Source organism: Labrus bergylta, chromosome 6, assembly GCF_963930695.1.
Source record: "Labrus bergylta chromosome 6, fLabBer1.1, whole genome shotgun sequence".
NCBI lineage: Eukaryota > Metazoa > Chordata > Actinopteri > Labriformes > Labridae > Labrus > Labrus bergylta.
In genome coordinates this window covers 15,277,404-15,301,624 of record NC_089200.1, presented here as the reverse complement: position 1 = coordinate 15,301,624, position 24,221 = coordinate 15,277,404, and the positions used below count along the sequence as shown (strand labels likewise).

The window sequence follows — 24,221 nt, the reverse complement described above, 5'->3', positions numbered from 1 at the left end:
TGGGTCATCACATTGTTTTATTCAGACCAACTGTATTGGTCAATTTATTCAAAGCTTTTAAAAACAGCTTATCTTGACATGAATTTTCTAATAACTAATGAAAAACTATGACTGATATTTTCCCTTATAAACTCAGTGTTTATATAACTAAGTGTCATGCCAACCTAAGTTTTCATAGACAAGTGCAACATAAAATATTCACGTACAAAACAAAGCAGAAATTGGCTGATTTAACTCAGGCTGACTATCAGACTCTGGCTATCACTTCTTAGCCAAACTGGATCCTCCTCACATCTAAAAAATAGATATAAAAAAAACTGAGCTTTCTGCTTTTAGTTGCTGAAGAGCTTTTATCGCTGACCATGAAATGTCTAGCAGTAAGTCCACAAATGTGTGAAGACTCTACTTTCTTCAGTCTGTCGCCAACAAGTTACTAATGCAAGCTAGCCGGCTGTCTGCAGATATCAGACTGACGTCCTGTCAACACAGGCAGTACTGATGCATTATTAAGCAGTGCATCTGCTGTTGATGGTTGAACCTTCTAGTACTGACTGTCCATAAATACATACATAGGCTTTTTTATGCATAAAATGAAACCCTTTAGAGGGGTTCTTTTTTATTCTTAAACATTCACATTCTTGTTATTCTGATTTTGACCAAAAAAGTAAATCCTTTGACAGTTTTTATAACTGGTAAAAGTGTTTATAATTTAGCCTATCATGTGAACTATATACCATTGTATACCTAAAAAAACAACTGAGTTTCTCAGTTAACTAAACATTAGTTTTTCTATCTTCTTCAACCCCATATTCTTATTTATAATCTACTCAAGTGCAGTTCAGAAGCCCTTTTACAAGATATAAATGACTGATGATAAGGTAGTGTTTGGAGACCTTTCTATCTTGGTTCAGTTTAGCCTAAAGGAAGCCATTTAAATGTACAGCATTTATATGCTGCACATACGACTGTGTAAAACACGAGTTCAAAGTTTACAGATGTTTTACGATGACAGCTGTTTGCAAACAAATTACTTAAAGGTCACATATTATTCAAAATACACTGTACCGTGTTTTTCTAACACTAATGTGCCCCTAGTCTGTCTACAAACCCCCCAATTATGAGAAAAGTCCATCCTCTCTATAAGTTGCCTGCTCCACTTTTCAGAAAAATGTGTGCTCAAACAGGCCATTTTTCCTTCATGACATCACTAAGGGCAGAAACCCCTCCCCTAGGTGGTTGACACTCCCACAGCTAGATGTTTGTTTCTGCCCTCTGTGTCTGCCTTCTCACTGTAAACAATAGGACAGGGAGCAAGAAAGCCCAAGCCAACCAAGCCCTTCCAGAGAGGGGCGTGGTCAGACACAGGTCTATTGCATTTAAAGCTACAGACACAGAAACAGCCTGTTCTTATCAAGGCTGAAAAAGAGGTTTTTAGGCGTGCTAAAATAAAGGATCAGAGTGGATTTATAACAAAAACTTCACAGACATGTTTTAGGGAGCTCTGAGACTTATTTCAACTTGTTGAAGAGTATAATATGTGACAGTGTTTCCCCTACCATTATTATTATTATTATTTTTTAGATTTATTTTTGAGCTTTTTCTGCCTTTATTGTAGAGATAGGATAGTGGATAGAGTCGGAAATCAGGGAAAAAAGTCATTTAAGGATACCTTTCCGATAGAAAAGGACAGCTGTCATTAAACCCATGAACACCAAGAAGTGTTTGTGTCGCCGTGTTCCCCCCCCCAACGCTGTAAACCTAGGGGAAACACTGTGTGACCTCTAAAATGAAGACCTACTTTTAGAACCATTTGTCCATGGAGGAGAATAAATGAGATTGCAATATAAAACCTGATATAATAAATGATAAACGTCCCTAGGAAACATTGTTTTTTTTTGGGGTGGAGAGATGTTCCATGTTTTGTATCCCTCGTGAGGTTTCTACATGCTGGGACTTGCATTTTTCCTACAACTGCAACCTCTTGTTTTTCACTTCAGGTAGTGACATTGGCATTGCTATTGTGTGAACTGCTTTGCCTAGAGTGTATGTAGTACCTAGATGTTGCAAAAGATAAAGTTAATAAGATAGAAAAATATTAAAATCTAATATATATTGGCAGAATTTGAAAATACAATTTTGCTATTTGTAATTATGTTTTTATCTAAGCACAAAACCCTATATGCTTTGCTCTATCTTATTTATTTATTTTTCAAGATTCATTTTCTTTTTTTGTATTCAACATGGACATAAAATAAATAAAATAAAACAAAATAATAGTGCACACACTGTTTCCCCGGGTTAAATACATCTGTCCAATATTAAAATGAATCAAATTACGTAATTACTAAATTGACCTCTTAAGTTACAGACACTGAAAGCCAAGCAGTAAATGGGCCCCACGTAAGCATATATTGATCTAGCTTGTCCAACAGACAATATGTTACTCTCTCATAAGCTGCTAATTGAGCCACAGTTGTGGCCCATTCTTCATAAGGAAGGTGGGTGTTTCCTCCTCCTGTGTCTCAGAAGTATCCGTATAGCTATGGTAAAAGCCAAAATAATCCATCGTTTTTCAAAAGAGGACAAGCCACAGTCTTTAAGCTCCGTGGTCGAACCCAAAATAGCCAGTTTAGCGGAGACTTGGAATTTCTTTTTCAGTACCTCGTAAATTACCTGTTGTATATTGTTCCACCAGTCTTTAATTGCAGAACATGTCCAGAGCACATGAAAGATAGAGGCACCAGCCTTTTCGCATCTCCAGCAAGAGTCTGTAGGTCTTAGTTTCCACTTGTGTAATTTTTGAGGCGTCCGATGCCACCAGTGTATTATTTTTTTTAATTGGATGTATTTATTGCCAACTTCTTTATACATTGTATTAATATTTTTCAAACATGAATCCCAATCCTCAGGTGATATGTCCACAGCCATGTCCTTTGCTCATTGTTCTTTTACTTTTATCAAAGGATCACACAATTGATTGTGTAGTGAATGATAAATCTTTGAGGCAGTGCCTCTGCATGATGAGGATTTAGTAAGCAGTTCTTCAATTGGGCTGCCTGTGGGGCATATAAGGGGGCTTCCTAACCATTTTGATAAAGTACTTTGCATTTGGACATATCTCCAGAATTGGTTACATGGTAAATTATACCAAAACAATTTGGTTGAAGATTAGAAATTGTTTAGTTCGGCCAACAAACAAATCTGAGATGTACAAATTCCCAGCCCTCCTCCATAGAGTCCAGTTAACCGTTTTATCTCCAACAAGAATTTTACTATTGTTCCATAAAGGTGCTAGAGGGGATTTAAAGAAATCCCAGCGACCAGCTCTATCTAGTTTATTCCATATCAATCTAGCATTAGCAATAACAGGATGTTCTTTTTGTTGCAGTGATTTTGGACCAAACAGACCATGGGGTTGACCCATAACAAATTTCAACCTCTATCTGTAACCAGCTGGTTGTCCCTCACTTCTTGACATGCTAACCAGTTTCTCACGTATCTCACGGCATTATCAGGATGCCCAGATACTTAATAGCCGTCATTGACCAACAAAATTTCCACTGATTAAAGAGAGGAGTGGGGCAGTAGCCTGGCATTGCCATAGCTTCAGATTTATCCCAGTTAATACGGTATCCAGATAAAACTATAAATTCCTCAATACAGCTTTATATAGTGGGTATTGATTTTTCTGGTGGAGTTATTAATAATAACATCTCATCCGCGTACATTTAAAGTTTGTGTTGAGTATCACATACTGTAATACCATGAAAATTTGCATTATGCCGTAGTTTCTGCACTAAAGGCTCTAGAGTTAGAACAAAGAGTCCTGGGCTAAGATTAATTTTCTAACCAGTCAAGACTATGTTGACCACAAGCAGCCATACAGGAGTTGTTTTATTGCCACTGGATACACTTCAGACTTTGTGGATGCAAAGTCACATAATGAGAAATTCAGCTCAAAGGACCTCCTCCTGGAGGAAAGCAGGGTGTTTTTCAGACAGTGTTGGTCGAAGTAGAAAACAATGACTCTCCATACAGACTGTAAGTGCTCACATCAAGACGGACATTAGGACTAAATGACATTGACCCACTTTCTCCCTGAAAATAATGTGATAACAGTGTGTGTGCGTGTGCGCGTGTGTGCGGCTCAGTTCAGCTCCGGTCAAACAGAGCTGCCTGATCTGACCGGAGCCTCAGGCGAGTTGTACGACGCTCTAATAACATTACTCCTACAATAAAATGTGACCACCTGATCAACATTAAAGTTAACCCTCTTAATTTCTACTTAAAAAGAATGGATAGTGTGTAATAAGAAGAGGACTTCTCAGTAATGATTATGGTCTGCGTTGACATCAGTATTTCATATCAGTATTTATTTCATATCGTGTGTTCTTCCTTTGTTTAAAATGTCTGAGAATTCTCAATGAGGCCGGCAAAAGACAAAGACTGAATCCAGGTGGGAGTCAGTTTAAACAATTGTCTTGTTTGAAAAGTCCAAATGGAGGTTACTGTACATGAGTTGATCTGTGATTTACTCAACAGCTCAGTTTTAAGTTTTGAACAGGACAGGTTGAGCTGTCAACTATAGAAAGTTATTTGTTCGGTTTTAAGAGAAGCTAAACATAGGAGAAATGTGCACTTACATTTTTATCTTCTTTCTTCAGGAGTTCTTAATAAAAAGGAAGGCTGATGGCCTGTCGTAGTAATAAACTAATTAAAGACCTCTGCCGACTCTGCTTTGCATAGTTTATAAGATAATTCCATTTATGTTTAACCTGAAGTGGACATTTTAATGCAAGGGTTTAGTAAAGTCACAGAAGTCACTGTACACTTCTGTGTAACTTATAGCGTGTTAACACCTCATGTTGACACATGAACACCTGAGCTTTGTTTACCCTCAAAGAAAAAAATGTGGATGAAAATACTTTAAAAAAGACTCAAGATCAACATTTCCCAGATTGTGTTGATTAGTCATTTACCCTCTTGCTAGCTGCAGACTTTGCCGGCAGATAACAACATTTTTTCAATCAGAAACACACTGTAAACTTTTATACACAACATAAGTGGGATCAATGAAGGACATGCTGCCTTTTCATACTGTTTACAGTTTGTGTTTTAAAGCATTAGCAATTTAGCATTCGATCTAAGTTACTGGTATTAAACATCAAATGTTAGAATGCCATCTTGTGAGCAAATCCAATCATATGAGTATTGACATCATGACCATAACATGTTGTGATGACTCCGGGCTGTGTACTTTAAAGCCGGTCATTCATCTTCATCATGACTTTGTGTTGAGTCACTGATCTAACATCAAACCCACTACATCACTATGTTGTACCAACTCCAGGACTTCTTCCTGTTACACTCCCACTAGTTAAGCCCTGTTAGTACAAACAAACTGAGCTCACTCTTGGTGTCTACTCTTTCAGGCCTCTCCGTGTTGCCACAGCGCATGAACCCATTGTGATGGACGCTTCCTTGTTTGGAGAGTACAGAAAACAGGTCACTGCAATGCTGCTGAGTCTACCTTTTCTGACACTTGTTTCAACAGCCAGCTCAAAAATCTTTGCAGCAGAATTATGCTGTTCCTATAGCAACAAGTGTACACTTCAACTGTTTTGCATTTCACTTTCTGGAGGCATGGGTTGTGATGTTTCCCACCATTTTATTTCATCTATGTTGATTATTCTATTTTATTTTAAACCTGCAGGAATAATACCTTAGTTGAAAGTGTCATTATGGTAGATAAAACCATAATTTTAAACATCTTACGCTTTTGACTGAAGTTTAAGATGATTCTAGTTCATTCAGCCTGTCGGTGACAAAATCAGCTTAATTCAGTTGTTTACTATCGGAGTGTCCTGACTGTCCACAAGCGACAAGGTGTGCCGTTTTTACCCTGACTCAATGTTTCTATTTTCCTCTCTGTCGCTCATAGGCGGACGAGAAACGAGAGGGAGGAGGGGGCTCTACAAGGCACTGACACTCCCTTTTCTCACTCAACAGAGCTTTTAGCTTGTTTTACTAAGTGGAGATAGCGGTGCATTAATTATATCAACATCCCTGTTTGAAATGTTGAGCTTTGACTTGTGTCAACAACACTGCAGATGCACTTTTTTTCCGGCTCACCGCGAGCCGATTATTGCTGACTGTTGTGATTTGAGTCAATAGCTGGTAAATACAAAGCACCACACATCTGTTTGTCTACCTTCAATTTAAAAAAAAAAGCACTAGATGTCATACTTTTGCGAGAGGAAAATGATATTCACAGAGCAAAGAATTAAATATTTAACAGATGCAGTGTGGATAGCCAGCGTGCGATCGTGCGCCTTGCGATGATATATGCTCTGTGCTGTTAGGACACGGTGTAAACAGTACAACATTCAGTTGAAGAATCAAGAATTTAGTGGGGGTTTTTTGTTTGTTATTACTTTAAAGGAACAATGATGAACAACAACATGCAGGTGTCCTGAATAAAACCAACAGAATAACCAGATTAGGGGAGCATATGCACAGCTCATATGCTGCCATGAGAGTCACTTTACTCTGCATGTTTAAGCATGAAACATACAAGTGGGTGATAAAATATATTTTTCAAGTACTCTTTTTTTCCTGATAAATGTCTGCTATTATCATACAGAAATAGAAACATTCATATCCCTCTTCATGGTAATATTACATTTGTAATGGCAGGCTTAAGAATGAAAGGCTGCTTGATCTCAAAAAGGCTTTGTAGAAACTGAAACAGATCTTAATTCATGTTGAATGGAGCTCAGAAGTTCCATGATGCATGTGACCTATGTTACTCATTATATTTGTGTCCTCATCTTTTAAAGCCTTCAGGACCATTTGCACCAATGCAGAAACTCAACTGTTAAATCAACCATTTGCCAACAAAATGTTCCCTCTCTCTTCTCTTCTACAGTATGTTTAACCCCTGACAAGTGTTATCATCAGTCCAATAAGCATATTCCCCTGACACACCATTCAGGAGTATTTCCCATCCTTTCATAACCATAGAAACTAGCAAAACATAGGAAGCTGGAACAATGAACAGATGAGGATCCGAATATCCTGGATACCTTTGTTACTAGTTCATCCAGAAACAAGATCAAGCACTAATCGTTTGCTTTGTATCGAACATGCACTGTTTTACAGGCATTGAAAACTTTGTATACACTTTTCCTTAATTCAAACACTTTTATTTTTGTAGGTCATTGAATTAGGTAAAAAGTCAGAAACACCCCCCACTGAGCAACCGTTTGAGATTTCAAAGACTCTTGTCAGCGTCCTGTCTTTCCTCGAGCCTTCTATTCCTGGAATGACTCTGAGATGTGGTCAGGCAGACAGTCACTGGATGATGTGCTGGGTCAGAGAAATTCAACCTACATGCACAGTTTACTCAGAAGTTAATTTCCTGTGATCATTCTACAAATGGGGAACGCATTTACTCGTACCAAACTTGCTTAAAAATGAATTGTGATTCATCTTTTATCCACATTGGTTGGATTCTTTCTCGTTGTTAAACAGTGTCCTTCTTTTAGAAGACTTGAATAATCAAAGGTTATGTTTTTTGGCGCTTGACTCTTGAGCCTTATTGATGTGCTGTGTTCTTCCCTCAGGTCTGACGCGCATTCTGCAGCTTGACCTGGACCTGAAGTACAGGACCAACATCAGGGACCTTTTCCAAGAATTTGACCTTTTCCCTCCAGGAGCAGTGATAGGCATTACCAGAGAGATGCAGCCTGTCTACAGGTAGGCACTTTGGTCTGAAATCTAGATCACCAAATATCTGACTATAAACGTGTAGCTTGTGCAGAGCTTTAAAATCTATTACTTTTCAAAGTGTCAAAATGGCGCTGGCTAATATTGAATCAAGATCCATCATCTGTAAAAAGATTTTAAAAAATCAGGCTTTTGGTTGTTTGCCTCTTAACGGAAAGACATTTTTTTTTCTTTACACAGATATTTTAGATTGTATTTATCAATTGACTTGTTTTCTATAACTGAAATAATTAGGGCATAGTCTTGTTTTAGTTACTCAGAGCAACTAAACTAAGCTTGTCTCCCTTTAGACTTACATAAAAGGTTACACGGATAAAATGTTAAGCTTCAAAACTTCATGAATTTTGCATTACTTTGATGTAATGAAATTATATAATGTAAAGATTGGTGTAAGGAGCAACATTTGGAATATCCGTTATAATCTCTCTCAGTGTTGCTGACCCCAGATGGATTAGAGTTTTCCGGGCCTCATTTACACGTTCACAGTTACTTTCTCTCAGTGTGTAAGTGAGAAAGAACATAAGCAGTCTCTCATGCATTCTCAAGAATTTCAGTAGTGATAACAGCCTGCAGTTATACAACTGTGGACAAGAATTAAAACTCTGTTATGCAACATGTAACAGAAGATAATAGTTGTCTGGTCCGGTTTTCAATGATGCAATAATGCAACTGAAAATCTTGTGGTGTGGTGAGACCAATGAAAATCATCGGTTGCATTTGTTGGATTTTGGTTTCGTCATAGTGCTGTCGATCAGATCCTCACGAAAGACCAAGTTTGGAGGCTTTATTTTTTTTGGGTGCAGTTGTTTGGATTTTAATATTTATAAAGCAAAATATGTATATCATCATTGTGTGGGAAAAGTTGGTATGTGTAGTGTAACAAGCATGTTTTTAATCTGTATAGTATGATTTTTCACAGCTGTTGCTGTTGCTTCCAGTGCTTCAGCTGTATAAGATAGGGATCCTGATAGCAGCTGTCAATGTCAAAAGTTGCAATATTTTTTCAGTAACAAGCTATTTAAAGTCATTCCTGTCAGATAAATAATTGAAGATTTGGCGGAATCTAAGCAGAGAGATATTGGTTGTTAGAAAATGTTTCCCTCTCACCTTGTTCTTCAGATCCATCTCCAGTCTATTTGTCAAACTTGTCTGCAGGAAATAAATAAACAGCTCGTCATCAGAGCTGAAGACCAAACTGACAGGTTCCATAAAACGTTTTCTAACTGGTTGTATTTCACTGGAACCTTGACTTTGTTTAAGTCAACTCATTGAACCAACATGGTTACAGCACCTTGTGGTGACTTTGCAGAGATTGAGACTAAACCCCTCCCTCTCTTCTTTCATCCTCCTTTTATCCATTGGAGTATCCACATTGAAACCCTGTGTATGGAAGAGTTAAAGTCGACACTAGTATTGAAAGCTGGAGTCAAAAGTTTGTTTCAAAACATTATAAACTGAGAATTAAAACAAATTCTGCAAATATTGTCCAGTGGCCAAAAAAGTCATGATGTACTTACTGCAGCTACGTTAAACGTGTGCATCTGTATGCAGAGTCAGGTTTTTCCTATCAGTCTTTACCAAGTTGTTAGGAAGTTATGTGAATAAGTAGTGAAAAAGTTTGCAAACAATCTGTCCCAATTATGCTATCAGTCGGGTTTGTTATCTCTATTTATTTTTGATCTGAAGCTTCTGATTAACATAATGAACATACAGACAAACCACTCAATAAAAACAACAGCTGTTGTTCCTCTAAATCCAAATGTCTTGTTCATTACTGTGTGTGTGTGTGTGTGTGTGTGTGTGTGTGTGTGTGTGTGTGTGTGTGTGTGTGTGTGTGTGTGTGTGTGTGTGTGTGTGTGTGTGTGTGTGTGTGTGTGTGTGTGTGTGTGTGTGTGTGTGTGTGTGTGTGTGTGTGTGTGTGTGTGTGTGTGTGTGTGTGTGTGTGTGTGTGTGTGTGTGTGTGTGCTCATAAACAGGGGACTTAGACTTTCAAGCTCTTTGTTCCTCATCTGATTTTTCGGTCTCTTTCCAAGATAGTAAGACAAACATGCCTGGTACGTTTAGTCTACCAAACTGTTTTCCACTCAGCGACAGCATCAAAACAGGACGTCACTGTGTGTATGTGTGCGTGCGTGCACGTGTGCATCACTGTGCGTAGGATAGTGAGACTACATGAGTCAAGGTCAGGTAAGAGGTTTTATGCAGCAGCTGCTTACTGAGATAAAAATGCAGCCAAGTGGTTGCCTCTGGGCATATTAATAAGAGCTTATTTATATATGTGTTTGAATGTCTTCATTATTTCCAATTTAAACTCCTAAGCAGAGTTACTATTCCATATTTTTTTATGTGAATGTGTGTCCTTATCATTTTTATTTATTTATCAATTTTATTGATATTTGGCAAACATCTCAGTAAAGTGTATCTCACTCACTTAGATATCAATCAAACATGTCCACCACTCGTCCCAAGAAAAGCACCTAACAGGTGTTTATAGATAGGAAAAGAATACAAGTACAACAAAAAAGGAATAAAATAAGCAATAGGTACCAAGTGAAACTAGAATAATAAGTTTTGTACAAAATGCAGGGACTGGAGGATATAAAAACTATTTACAATTAAAAAATATACACAATGTGCTGTGTGATATGACTCTATCATAATGGCAGAAATAGAATGTATAATTCATTTTAGCTTTAAAGGTGTTGCAATTTAAGTCGGGAGATTTTCAACTACACTGTCTGCTCTTTTAGTCAGAGCCACAGCTCGCTTCTTGTAACCCTCTTGGATTTAACATACGCATGACATAAATTGAAACAGGTAGGCCTGTTATCATGGAGATGCAGAGCCGTTCCAGCACATAGCCTTTATCAAAGCAAAGACAGAGAGAAAGAGACATACTGCAGGCGAGCACACCCACTTAATGTTGACGTTATTTACTGAAACTTGGAGAGGGGAGAGTACAACTTTACCCGATGGCTGTTCCACATTTCACTTTCATTATAAACTCTCTTACCTGCTCTAACACGAGGAGGAGGAAAAGCCCTTTGATCAGTGAGCTGCTGGCTCAGAGGGAAACAAGCAGACGACTAAGGGAATCAATCTGAGCTGTTGTCTGTCACTAATCACTATTTTCTGCTATTTTTATTTCCCCACCACTGTGGCTGGAAGGTTAAGCAATTAGTGGTGACTTGAGTGTGCACACCAAACAAAACATGTGTGTTTTAACTGGTGATCAGGGTATGCCAAAAATCAATTTCCTGACAAAATATAATACCGGTTTACCACACACATCTACTTCATATAGGAGAAAATAGTTGGTGAATGTTATAATAATAATAATATATTGGTGCAAAACACTGAAATACTAATGAAGTAAAAAGGTAACCTTAGCTATAAGATACTGTATGAGTAGCAGTAGACAGATAGCAGAGAAGTCACACTTAATCAATTTTATCTCGTAGAAATAAGTAGGAAACTAGACCAGAAGCTGCAGTACCAGGGGCAGCAGATATTTAAAGGTTTGGACTTGGAATTGGGGTCCAAAAAGCTGGATCATAAAATCCTTTCTATCGAGAACAGAGGGTCGTGTTGCCCTGATTTGTTGGATTCCATTGTCGTCATGATCTAAACGTTTTTACGGGAAGGTACATTGTCAGTGAACAGGTAGTTCTTGTTTATATGTGTGAGGCAAAAAAGACTATTTCTATGACTGTATATGTTAGTGATGTCAGGTTTTGGAAGTAGAGCTGGTTTCCTGCCCAGGCTCCAGTTGGCACCAGCATCTCCAAACAGATCTCTATCTCTTCCCCGCCACTCGACTGGTTCAATGGGTAACCCAGCCTGGGAACCCCCTGCTACTTTGGTTCCTGTGGGCCTGAATAGACTCATTTCAAACCATGCAGGATGCCTTGCCTCTCAGTGTCTACATAGGAGATGATGTCCGACAAGCTTTTTGAGTTTTGAAGACGATTAAGTGAAGATATTTTGATAGTTGAAGTTAAGAGCAAGGGTAAGCAAATCTGCAGATCTGTAGATTTTTTTTTTTTTCTGAATGAAATAATAAAAGGCTTGATAGATTTACTTCACACTAGATTAAAGATTCTCATGGATTTGCTCTCCATCAAGTCTAGTTTATGGTATCTGAATCATTTAAGAAACAACGAGGCGATTTTCATGGAGGTTTTTTTTTTAACTGTTGTGTCCTGCCATGTTTGGACCAACTTCTGAATACAATCCAAGTGTGCGATGCTAAATGAATTACAATTTACTAACTGCAAGGTGCAGGTCAAAGGCCTCTCCCATCGTCTTTGCGGCAAAAGTGAACTGAACTGATTTATACATAAAACTGGTCAGAAATCTTTAGATTTAAAATAATCCAAACAGTGAATATTTGAGAACTGCATTTGCTCCCAGCCTGCTAGCCCAATGAGCTATCTAGTTCGTGTGCATAGCTATATTAAAATGTTGAACGTTGGTATTAGTGATTCTTTGTGAGCATCCTCTCCACTGTAGTGTTTTCCTGCGTCGAGTGGAGAAGGCTCTCAGCTCTATCTCTCTCTCTCTCTGTGTTGGTGCTAATGGACAGAGCATTATGCAGGAGAACGTGTCCTCCCACCTGCCTCATTCATAGAACACCCTGCCACTGAAAGTTAATTATTGGGAAAAAAAAAATGCCCAATGTCTTTTCCCTTGCAGCTGCGTTGTAATGCTTTTAAGCCCAAGAGAAAAGACCCACTTACATAAGTGTAACAAACCCACAAACACTCGCACTTTGTGTATTGAGTCTTCTTTGTGTGATGCATCCCACATAGTCCCAACTTTTTTACCCTTAGATGGAATCAACTGTTGAATATGAAATATGTATTTTTTTATCAAAGAATACTCCTCTGTTTTCCAGTCATTTGACCCTGAGCTGTGTAGTACTCTCACTGTGTATATAGTTGGTATATCTTTGTTTTGATCAAAAATAAGTTATCTTTTTAAAGAAGTAGATATGCTGTTTATGGACAGTCTAACAATATTTTTTTTCTATAAAAAGGGTCATCATGATCCTCAAAGTTCATCAAATAAGAGTCTTTAAAGGCTAAATTATACTGTCAGTTTTCTTTGGTATTGTTTAAATAAATTGTTGTTTTTTAATATTTACATTTTCTTAACAATATTGTATATATTTTACAGGATTTTATATATTTTATCTATCTATATCTATCTATCTATATTTTTAACTAATTCCAACAAAATTTGTTAATATCTGCAGCATAGTGAGCATTCTTGTTTGAAGGCTTTTCTCATGTATGAAAGCTGGAGTCTTCTTTGACAAACCTCTCACATCGCCAGACTACATTTTGTTAAGAAGCACCAGATAGTTCATTTGTGTTCCTCAGGACCAGACACCTGTTTGTCAGTGAGAGAGTTCTGCACAGACTTGAGAGAGCAGGCTGTTTTCTTGTTCTGAACAACAAAGTGGAGGACACGTTGGAATGGTGTAGCACAGACTGTCCCCGCTGTCACCTGCTAATGCTTCATTGTTTCACCATTAAGAGGAAGGAAAACACTTAGAAGGCTGGCTGTCTTGGCAGAGCAGGAGGAGAGGTGCAATGGTCTAAACTAAGACTTCAAGTCTGGTTTGAGTGAGCTGGTACAAAACTGAGGTGATTGCGACAGAGAGACGAGCCACATTCTGTCCAGTACCTGCTCTTAGAATGTCACATTTTGAAAGCAGAAGTCACACGTTTATTGAGTACTGAAGCAGGACTGATGGGACTAACTGTGCACTTGAATGTTTTACTGCTTTGTTTTAAAAAGTCTCTGATTTTGTTATACACACACACACACACACATACACATACATACATACATACATACACACACACGATTATGTACCTGGAAGTTATGTTGTAAAATAAAAAATTGGAAACTGGGAAAAGCTGGCTCTGCTATGTCCAGAAAAACAAAATCTGCCTACCAGCACATTGAACAGATTTCATCTCATTTGTTTACCTTGTTGTACATAAGCTAATGTGTGAAAGCGTCCATGCCCCAATGTAAATGTAGCTATATACTTGACTATTTCTTGGCATGGAGCAGTAAATAATCGGAGTCTCCAGTGGTTGCTCAGCTTGCCAACTGGTGAGAACCAACAATAAGTTCAGCACACTTTGGTCGGTTAACTCCTCTGTTCTGTTTTTTTCTCTTGTTGTTGTATTTTTTAACTGTAATGTTCTCTGCTCAGTATAAGCATTGGTCACCATAGGTTAGAAACTGCAGATATAAATAACGCAAATAACAACCGGTTGCAAACGCCTCTTTTATGGCTCGCTATTCCATCTCAGATAGTCAATAACCAGCTTGCTTGCTGTAAATCGTATATTTTTGCAATAATCAGCAAACGCAACATGTTGCTCTTGGTACATTCATATGTTTAAACATCAGAAGGGAAAGGTCTGTGTAAATGTTCCCTCACTAAAAGTACTCATCCCAAATGTGTCTCGGGGCACGTAGACCCAGTGTATGTCTTAATAATGATAAATGCTCCGCAGGGGCCACAAGTCCCCAGCTTCCAACAGGCTGTGCAAAACTGTGTAGACAAGCAACAGCTGCTTTATATAGGTCAGTAATAATATCAAAGAGTGATTCAGGGAATCTGCTGCTCCTACCAGACGTGAACAAGCTGCATCGAGAAAGAGGCATCCATTACAATATGAATCATAATTATTCCCATGTGTTCATCTGAAAATAACCAAGAGAGCATTGAGAGCTCAGCTAATTGTATATTTCACCAGTTAAGTAACACTTTGTATTTTTTGAGGAAACTGACTGCTGTGCAATAGATTTGTCTGGCTTCTATCCACATGTGTTGGAGCCCACACATTTCTCCTTTTAATATTTAATCCACTGTAGGTTTCCCCAGGCTGGGCCAAAACTGTGAATAATCTGAACTCTGAGGAGAGTGTGTGCGTGTAAACATGCATGCAATAGTGCATTCCCATTCACTCAAGTGTCCTGTAGGAATAAAACATTGTTGCACTGGCTTTTAGTATCGAGAGAAGGACATCCTGTTCTTTCCTTAAATAAAAAAAATCACCTTTCCCCGAAAAGAGTACACCCACAGCATGCTGACAGTACAGTAAGAAAACAACAGCTACAGACAGGACCGCATGTTTTTACTGCTTTTCTTGTTTGTCCCATTTTGGGTTTTTTCTTTGTCTCCAGGGTGACAAGACAAATAGCACATGATGTACATGCTCGTACATCAGGGGTCCAATATGCAAACAAACATTCCCTCTTTTAAGTTTTTGGTTGGAATAAGGACTGTCCCAGCGTAGGTCAGTTAAACTGGCCCTTACCCAAACCTTGCTTCCCTTCTTTGCTTTCTCATAACCCTACTTAAATGTAGCTGTCCTCCTGAAGCTCAGTGCACTTAAAACATCTGGCACTTGTTAAGAAACTGGTATTTTTCACACAGACAAGTCCAAAGATTCTGTTCATGCCATTGCATCATCTCTTTGTCTCTCAGTATTTTATACGGAGAGAAACATACATAATATTTTTCATCTGAGTTATTTGCCAAGGCTGTAAGTTAAAGCTTGATCCCATTTCTCATGCAAACTACAGCTTTGTTCCTGGCATGGATATTAGTCAAGTGAGCCAAAAATACTGACCCTTTATAGCACCATGCATTACATAACATAAGGAGTGCTATCTGTTACACTAGACTTAGAAGTCTTTCCAGGGTAAAATTTGAACACAAGGCAATATTACAAAGCTCCAAAAAAGCTCTCTACTCATGTGTACACACGTCTTTGCATACAAATGCTTTCAGAATAAAGCTCTGTTTAAGCTACTCTAGAGTCGGTATGTTGGCAGAACAGGGCGCTGAGTTGGCACAAGCGACTGGCACTCCAGCATGCTCGAACACTTCTGGACCAGCTCTCTTCCTGTTTTTTTGGCTTCAGAGCTGTTGGTTAAGCAATTGTGAATTGAAACAGGGTTGACCCTCACTTTCGTAAATGTACAACAACCCAAAAATGTACAACAGACATTTTTTTTGATTTGTTACAGTAGATAAACTAAGTGATTGTCCTTTATTATGCAATCAGGTTTATACTTATTGATGGTTATATGATACCATTGATCTTTTTGGACTCTCCTTCTCTCTGTTCCCTTTACTTTGTCCTTGTCAGATTTTCTTATTGGTCTGATTCTTTATTGAATCCTCTAGATGTTAGATGTTTTTTATAAAGTGGCGGCAACTGTAGCAACAGTCAGTCACTTCTAACATAACTCAGGTGAGAGAATATTGGTAGAGAACTTGTTTTCATTTTGGATTTTAAACCTGAATGACACTGGTGTTATTTTAAATGTAAGTAGTTGTAAAAGCAGTTAGAACATTCTGCTATGAAGATTATTGGTATTTCTTAACCTGTTCATATCTGTAGATGTAGAAGTGGTTCACACTAGGACAGTAGCTTGATGCAAAACAAAAACTAGCAAAACTAGCCTACCTCTCGTCTTCAATGACTTTTCTATAAAAAAGTTTGTCTGACATGACATTAGTTCACCTCTCCACCAAAGCACACAGGGAAGTGCACAGAGTCTTCATGACACCTGCCTGCATACATGCATGGGACGTTTTGCTAGTCCAAAAGAAACGTAAAAGCCCCAAATAGTAAAAAAAAAAAATAATAATAATAAAAAAAAGGGGGGGGGGTGGTTATTGAAATTTGATTGTATCTGGTAAAAGGTCCTATATTTCTTTTAGTATTGTAATATATATCAGAAAGAAAAGATTGCATTGTCGGTTTTTCCAAAATCATGCAGCCCTTAATCACACATTGGTCAGCTAAGAATGAAGTCTTTTTCATTTTGATCTGACACTTTGGAACAGATTCTCAACATGAACTGTATGTCCAATGATCATTACAGTACAACAGCAAAACGTGATACCAGTCACAATAGTCACTGTTAAGAATGAAGGTATTACCAGCGCCTTCAACGCTACAAACCAAAGGTATCACAAAACTGAAATCAAAATATGGCATTTCCCACTTTCATTGTCCTGTACACCTCTGTTTTTCTTTCTCTTAGACATACCTTCTGGCAGTATCGTAAGGAGAACCCTGAGAGTAAGGTAGGTGAGCCTCCTCCAGATGGACTCCCAGGCTTCAACAGTGGTGTGATGTTATTGGACTTAGGAGCTATGAGGGCGTCAGCTCTCTACAACCAGCTGCTGGAGCCGAGCAATGTGGCCAAACTGGCAGACCAGTACCGATTCAGGGGCCACCTGGGTGACCAGGACTTCTTTACCATGATCGGCATGGAGCACCCTGAACTGTTTTATTCCCTGGCCTGTGGATGGAACCGGCAGCTGTGCACTTGGTGGAGGGACCATGGATACGGAGAGGTGTTTCAGTTGTATTATCGCTGTAGTGGACCAGTCTACATCTATCACGGGAACTGTAACTCCCCAATACCAGATGACTGAAGTAAAGGACTGGACTGATGCTGGAAATGAAAAAGGAGTGTTTGAATTCTACATTTTAGTAAAAGGGAGAGTTCTGCTATTTGGAACGGGGGATTCTGACATTTATGGCAGTTTCTTTTTTCTTTCTTTTACATACTCAGCCCCCTGCTGGTCAAGGGGCTTTTGAAAGTCCTACCTGCACAACAGTGCTACAAATATGATGCTGACATTTTCCGATAAGACCAAAAAAAATAAAAATCCTACCGTATAACAAAGCAAAAAGGTGTAATAATAGGAGAGTTTTCTCTCAGGTACAGAGTTGAGAAACAGATTAATGAAATCAAAGGTTTGGTAGTAGAGATGTGGTGATTATCTACCTGTTAGTATACTGCATTAGTAATGTTCTCTTGCTTGCTGGTATTTGATTGGCCATTGCAGCACCTTCTTAGATGACAGTACATTGTAAAAGAATTTAAACCTTTTTTGCATTTGCCCTTTTGAGTGCAGGGAAGGGCTAATGTCAGAATGAATGCAGTCGATTGCATCACAAAAAGTAAATCGTAAATGAATGTGAAATAGCTTTTAGTCAATAATTTAAATAAAAACTAAAAATTGTTTGGAGGAGAAACCATCATCCATTTCCCATTTATTTGGCTAACACATTTTTTAAACAGTTATTTGGTCAGGAAATGTGTTATTTGGCAAATGTCCGGACCCTATTATGAAACAAAAATTGTCTCAAAACTGTTTTTCACTTCCTCTATTCACTCTGACCACCACAGTGGCCGAACTGCACCCTGCGTCACCTCATACCCCTTAAAAACCGCAGCAGGTTAGGGCTAGTCTTGGGTTATTAGCTGCCAGCCTGTGAGGCTTCAGACTTTGTGGCAACCTGCGGTGTTTGAAAAAGAGGCCAATGCCGGAGTGCAAAAAATTGCAGTTCAACGAGTGTCCGCTTGAGTCTGGCTCCCTGGAAGGCACATACACACCCTATTTAAAAAATGCCTGTTTTTACAGCAGAAATTAACATGTTTACAGCCTGGTACAAAATCGGTACTAGATACCTGGTGTCCTCATGGGCACACACTGTGTGGTGGGGTGAATCTTTTTATAACACATCGGCTTTGATTTTATGAACAATAAAAGTTACTCTCAGTTAGGCTTGAGGCTGATATGATTGAAGGCTGGGCGCGATGTAGCGGTTTGTCAGGAGGCTTCAAACCCGCCTCAGATTCTGCTCTTTCCCTGTGATTAGGTTGACCGAAAGTTCGGCAGAATTTTCATTATGGCGACCGCCATTGATGAGGCTCCAGAGCCCCCCCCCCTGCAGTAATCTCTGGGTGAGGTCACTCAAGTCTATGCTTGAGACACGTGGGAGCACACTGCCACAGTTCTATTCAAACACATCTTGTTACAGGTAGGGAAAAAAAGTAAAAAAAAAAGCTGCAGCAGATTGAGGAGAAGGCGTCGTGGGGACATTGGCTAACAATGATGGCAGTGATGGCTGTTCGTGTACTGCGTTTGCAGTTTAGTTGAGGTTGAACACAATTCCATCAGCCACACACATTTCAGAAAGAGTGAATCTGCCGGGGAACGTGACTCGAGACGTTGACCCACTTTTGAGTTTCCCTTGCTGTGCTCACTGAACTGACACACAGATTCAAAGAAAAGTCAACACTCAATATTCACCGTCAGGAAACACACACACACACACACACACACACACACACACACACACACACGAACTGTGCTCATTCCCAACACACAACACACTCATTGTTAGAGTAAAGCTGCTGAATGCCCAAGACAGTCAATAGAGTCAAAGAGGCTGTTGGAAGCACTAGAGGCTTGACATTATTCTGGATCAATTCACTTTCCTTGAACTCCCCCTGAAGCTGATCAATATGTTTTCTGCCTTTTGCAGAACAACACTCTCAATCCTCCATGTCTTTAAAACCCTTTGTTGTTACCGAGGAAAATAACTGAATCAGTGTAAACAAAATACAATGAAACCATTTCCATCTTCAGTTCCTGTTTACACTTTACAACTTAAAAGCATGCTTCAACAAGAAGGTTTTTTTTATTTTTTCATCTGTTGTTATTTTTTACGACTATACCATTTGCATTGTGCATTTCAATCCATACATTTATGTTTGTGTATATTTCCTATTCTTTGGTTTCAATTTCTGAACTTTTTCGGTGCATTAATAAAATTGCAGAGACTTAATATGTGACCAGTCATCAACATCCAGTTTTCCACATAACTGTGTAACATTGCAGTGTGTGAACATTGACACCTTAATCTCTCAGAATGGATACATCTATGATGAGGAGCATCAGATTCATTTGTTGAATATCAAATCCCAAAGTAAAGGCAACCAACCCACAACCAATGTTTAGTCTTGTTTAAACACCTCTACAGTTATCTGGGCTAAAAAAAAACTGCAAAAAAAAACTGCATTACCCACAATGCAACAATATGACCAGTACATAGGATAAACTATCATTAATATATTTGTAAATTATAGCAAATTGACTCTCATAGTATTGTTAGAGTTGACGCCATTTGCTCTGGTAGATTATGTTAATCGATTGGTATTGCGATTTAAAAGTAATGTCTTTGTTCTTCTCTGATTTGTTCATCCTTATGTGCTGTAAATAACATCGAAGAGTTATAGTGACACTTTATTTTACCTTTCCATAACCTGAAACTTCTGTCCAAATCTTAGTTGCTTTGAAGTCTCCAGGAAGTGCATGTGAAGTATATTTTAATAATATAAAAATAGTTTTTTTTTATTAATTTTTTTGGTGGTCTTTTTTATGGCTTTTTTTTAGAGACAGGACAGTGGATAGAGTCAGAAATAAGGGGAGAGTGGTGAATGACACGTGGGAAAGGATGGCAGCCACAGGTTGGATTTGAACCGTCCATGAACTTCCCTTGAACTTAATAGAAAATGAGGGAGATGAAACCCAAAGCATGACCCATGTTTTATGTGCTACCTTTACCCCTCAAAGACGCTCCCTGTTGTGTTAGAGATTAAAGATGGATTAAAGTGAGAATGATTTGCTTTAACCTGATATTTTTTGCTTCAGTGTTAAAACTGTAAATGTTCTGTATTCACAAGTTGAATGTGCAATTTAAAGGGCTAAAAGGGCTTTCAAATGAAAATAACTATGTGCATAAGTATATCATCCATACCTCACTAAGAAACATCTTGACATAGTAAAGAGCCACGATGTTCCATGTTAAAGAACTTGATATGTTTAAGTAACAACAAGAGCAGCTCAACAAGAAGCCAAAATCTATTTTTTAAATGCTCTTTCTGCTACAGAACTACGGTAAGCTTTTGTTCCTATGTTTGTCTGTTAACTTTACTAAATAAATTATTACTAATGATACCTGTTTTTTTCATTCTTCTGTTGTTTCAGTCGCAAATAATTAACCTTACATGGGAAGTGCTAACGGCACTTCCATCACTTAAAAACAGATGTCAAATAATGTTCAACCCCATTACATGAAATGAAATATTTGACCAAAGATTGCCATTTATTTAGCTTTCAGAGGCTTTATCATGCACATTTAAAATAAGAATGGATTTATTCTGTTAATAATTTTTGAGCACCCTAGTGCCCTTATTACATTAAAAAAAAACCTGACTGAAGGGTGTATATTCATGCAGGTCTGTCATATCTCACTTGACATTTTAAACCTTATTCTGTCATGAGCTCCTTCAGAGGCCAAAACAAAATGAGATTCAGAAAACTGGATTTAATTATCATCAATCATTTAACATTTGCGGGACAACACTGTAATACAAGTTGAGCTTTGCAGAAAGAGCTGTTGACATTCATTCTTTTCTTTACAACAGCAGACCTACTAAACTTCTCTATGATCATCCATGCACCGGCCCCTGAGGTTTGACAACCACTGCATTATACAAACCTGTGCTTATGTTCTTGTTCGTCTGCTACAAGCTAGACACGGCCTCTTTCTGTCACTCAGACCTGCCAACACAGACAGTAAACCCTCCATAGACAGAAAAATATGACATCAATCAGCCTTGACCTCTGAATGTGCTGATATTAAATAACCAAATTTACACCTGCATGTGAATGTCTTTTGTGTCAACAAATGCTGAAATGTATGAATTTGTCTGTCAGCCACGTACTGAGATTGGTGTTTTAGAAAAATGGTTTTAGCTTTTTACATGTGAATTAATTTGAACATATGTCTACTTTACATGTTTTTCTCCAAATGCCCTGTTTCATAATCAGTGATTGGAAGAAAGAAAAGGCATTTTAATTCATGCAATAAAAAAGGTAAAAACAGACTGAAACCTTAACAAATAGCATTTTTCACACTGGGTTCCTGTCTTAGGCCTTTTATAACAGCTCCTCTGTTGGTGGAAAAACCTTCAGTCTGGATTCACTGACAAAAATGTTGAGCCCAAAGCCGACAGAAACAATAGACTACAATAGATTGACACAGCAGAAGCAATATTGTCTTATCCAAGAAACACAAACAGTTTACTGCAGAGCTTAATGAGACTCTGAGAGTTCCTGCAACGTGATATTGAAATAAAGACAAATAATCTGTTGCTGCTGTAGCTTCTAATCATAGTCAGCAAAATAGTCAAATCCTAAAGAACCATCACATGATGAAACTCCTACAACAACCACGAGAAGCATATGGACTCGTGTAGAAGCCTGTGCTTATATGACATGACACAACACAAAGCTTTCAGACAAAACGACTGATCTGCTCTTTGTCTGTACTGTGAGGAGCACAATATACATTTATGTATGTATGTAAATGAGTCAAAAGTCTGACACCACCAAAATCTAGAATATTTATCTGTAACCTTTGAGGACTTTGAAACATAAGAAGTTGTTGCCTGTCTCCTCTTACCCCCAGATGGCGGTCAGTCTGCCCATTAAAAAAGCTGACCAGTAAGAGACCTGTCTCCATCTGTACACATCGCTCACTTCTCAGTTCGACTTACTGTCTCCTCTCTAGTTGTCATCAGATTTCTTTTTTTTACTGAAAATAACAGCAGGATATTTGAAGGAAATATTCTTTGTTTCTGCTTTGAGCAGAGCTGAATTAATACATATACTTTGATAGCAGTTATTTGTATTCATGAAGTCATTACTAGCCTGGTTAACATAATGTGAAGACAAATAAATTGGCTATCCTAGCATAGAGGTAACAACCAATAAACAACAACACAGTTGTATTTTTTAACATACTTAGTAAGGAAAATGCAACGTTTATTTTTGGAATGTAGCCTCTTAACCATTGACTTCTCAATGTGCAGCTATTAAATGACCAACAACAACACTCATGTCCTCATGTCTGATGACTTTGGAAAAATTGCATGGTTAATTGTCTTTTTCCAAAAAGTGATGAAATTAGCATTAGGATGATAAAAAGGTTGCTTTTACACAAAACATACCACAACACTTTCAAACTGTCCAAATATATGTATATTTTTTTAGCTTTGGAGGCCTTCCTTAAGTTGTTGTTATTGGTGCAGCATTTTAGACAACAAAAAACCCAATGAGTTGCAAGTGCACCATATGTTCCCTTAGGTTATCATATTTTCAGCCACTTAAAATAATATTGTGAAATTCCATGTTTGCTTGAAGGTAACTCGTTTGTTAAGTTACATAAAACGAATCAACCAAACGTAACAGTTCCAGACAGTAACCACTGATTATTTTGTACAAACGTCATGAGATGTTTTCAGCAGTGGTCTGATGCACCTGTGCTTCGTGTCTGGTCCCATGCCACCATTGTCCTCTAGCAAAGCCTCCAACTCACAGTGACAATATACAAGAACCTGTGTTATTCAGACGACAAAAACAAAGCCTGCTGATCTCTGATTATTTCTTACTACAATAGCCGATCTCAAGGTGAATGTCAGCAATGACAAACAACAAAAGGTGCTGCATATGATAAATCTCTCATGTGCCTTTGAATCATGTGGCTTCAAGACTCAAAAGAGAAACATTTTCTAAATGTAGCTGTAGCTTTCAGAAAATACCAATGATTCCTAACCAAAACCTTTATCCTCCAAACATTGATCCTTGGTTTAGCATCATTTTAATATGAATTAATGATATATTTTCAGTGTTTCTCTCTTTTAATTTCTGTTTTTTTGTCTTCATGCTCTTATCCTTAAAATGTTTTGCATATGAATAACCTGACACAAATTAACGTCTGTCTTACATGCACCACCAACATCTGTAGTCCTTAGAGACCGCTCTGTTTTCCACCACTCAGTCTGAGAACAGCTGTACCTTGTAAACAAGAGGGAAGATTATGACGATAGTGGAGAGTCATTTTGTGAATCACCAGCAGGTGAAACATCAGTCGAAACAGCATGGCTCAAAAAGTGGGCCACTGACTGTCAACATCATTTCTGCGGCTCATTTCTTTAAGTATATGATATCAGACATGACTCGTGTCGTTTTAAGATTTATCTCAAACTGATTTGATGTTTTTTTTAAAAGCTAACGTTCATTGACAGCTATAGTAAACTAAATTGAAATATGATACACTACATTATTTAGAGGAACAACGCTGATGGATTCACACAACCAAGGAAGAGTTAAAAAAACATTTAATAGCCTATAATTTTATACATATTTTTTTTTTATGTAGCCCAGTTACCGAGTTCTTTAATTACACTTTGGTCAAGACTTGTCCCATTATATCAAACTTCATTAAACCTTTAGGCTACACTTTCTTTCCAATGAAGATGTCTTGTACAATATTGGTTGGCATTTTGGGTAATACCCCTTTTCACTTAAGTGTTGACAGTTGTTGAAAAAATATGATGCCTATCAAGAGTTGAACCAAAATTAAAGTTGGTAGAATTAAACAAAGATAATACATTTGATACACAGGATACCCCATGCAAAGGCAGACTAGCGTATATGTAAGGTGCTGATAGGCTGCAGGAAC

At 38.1% G+C, this 24,221-nt stretch overlaps 1 protein-coding gene across 1 annotated transcript in view; it reads left to right on the top strand.

Annotated features, from left to right (window-relative positions):
* xxylt1 (xyloside xylosyltransferase 1) overlaps positions 1-20,648 on the top strand; it is a 33,274-nt gene extending 12,626 nt beyond the window's left edge. Inside the window, exons 4-5 of the mRNA XM_065955810.1 lie at positions 7,626-7,758; positions 16,876-20,648. Coding sequence (XP_065811882.1) covers positions 7,626-7,758; positions 16,876-17,272 — 530 coding nt within the window. The 3' untranslated portion in view covers positions 17,273-20,648. The remainder of the gene's footprint in view (positions 1-7,625; positions 7,759-16,875) is intronic.
* Positions 20,649-24,221: the final 3,573 nt, after the last annotated feature.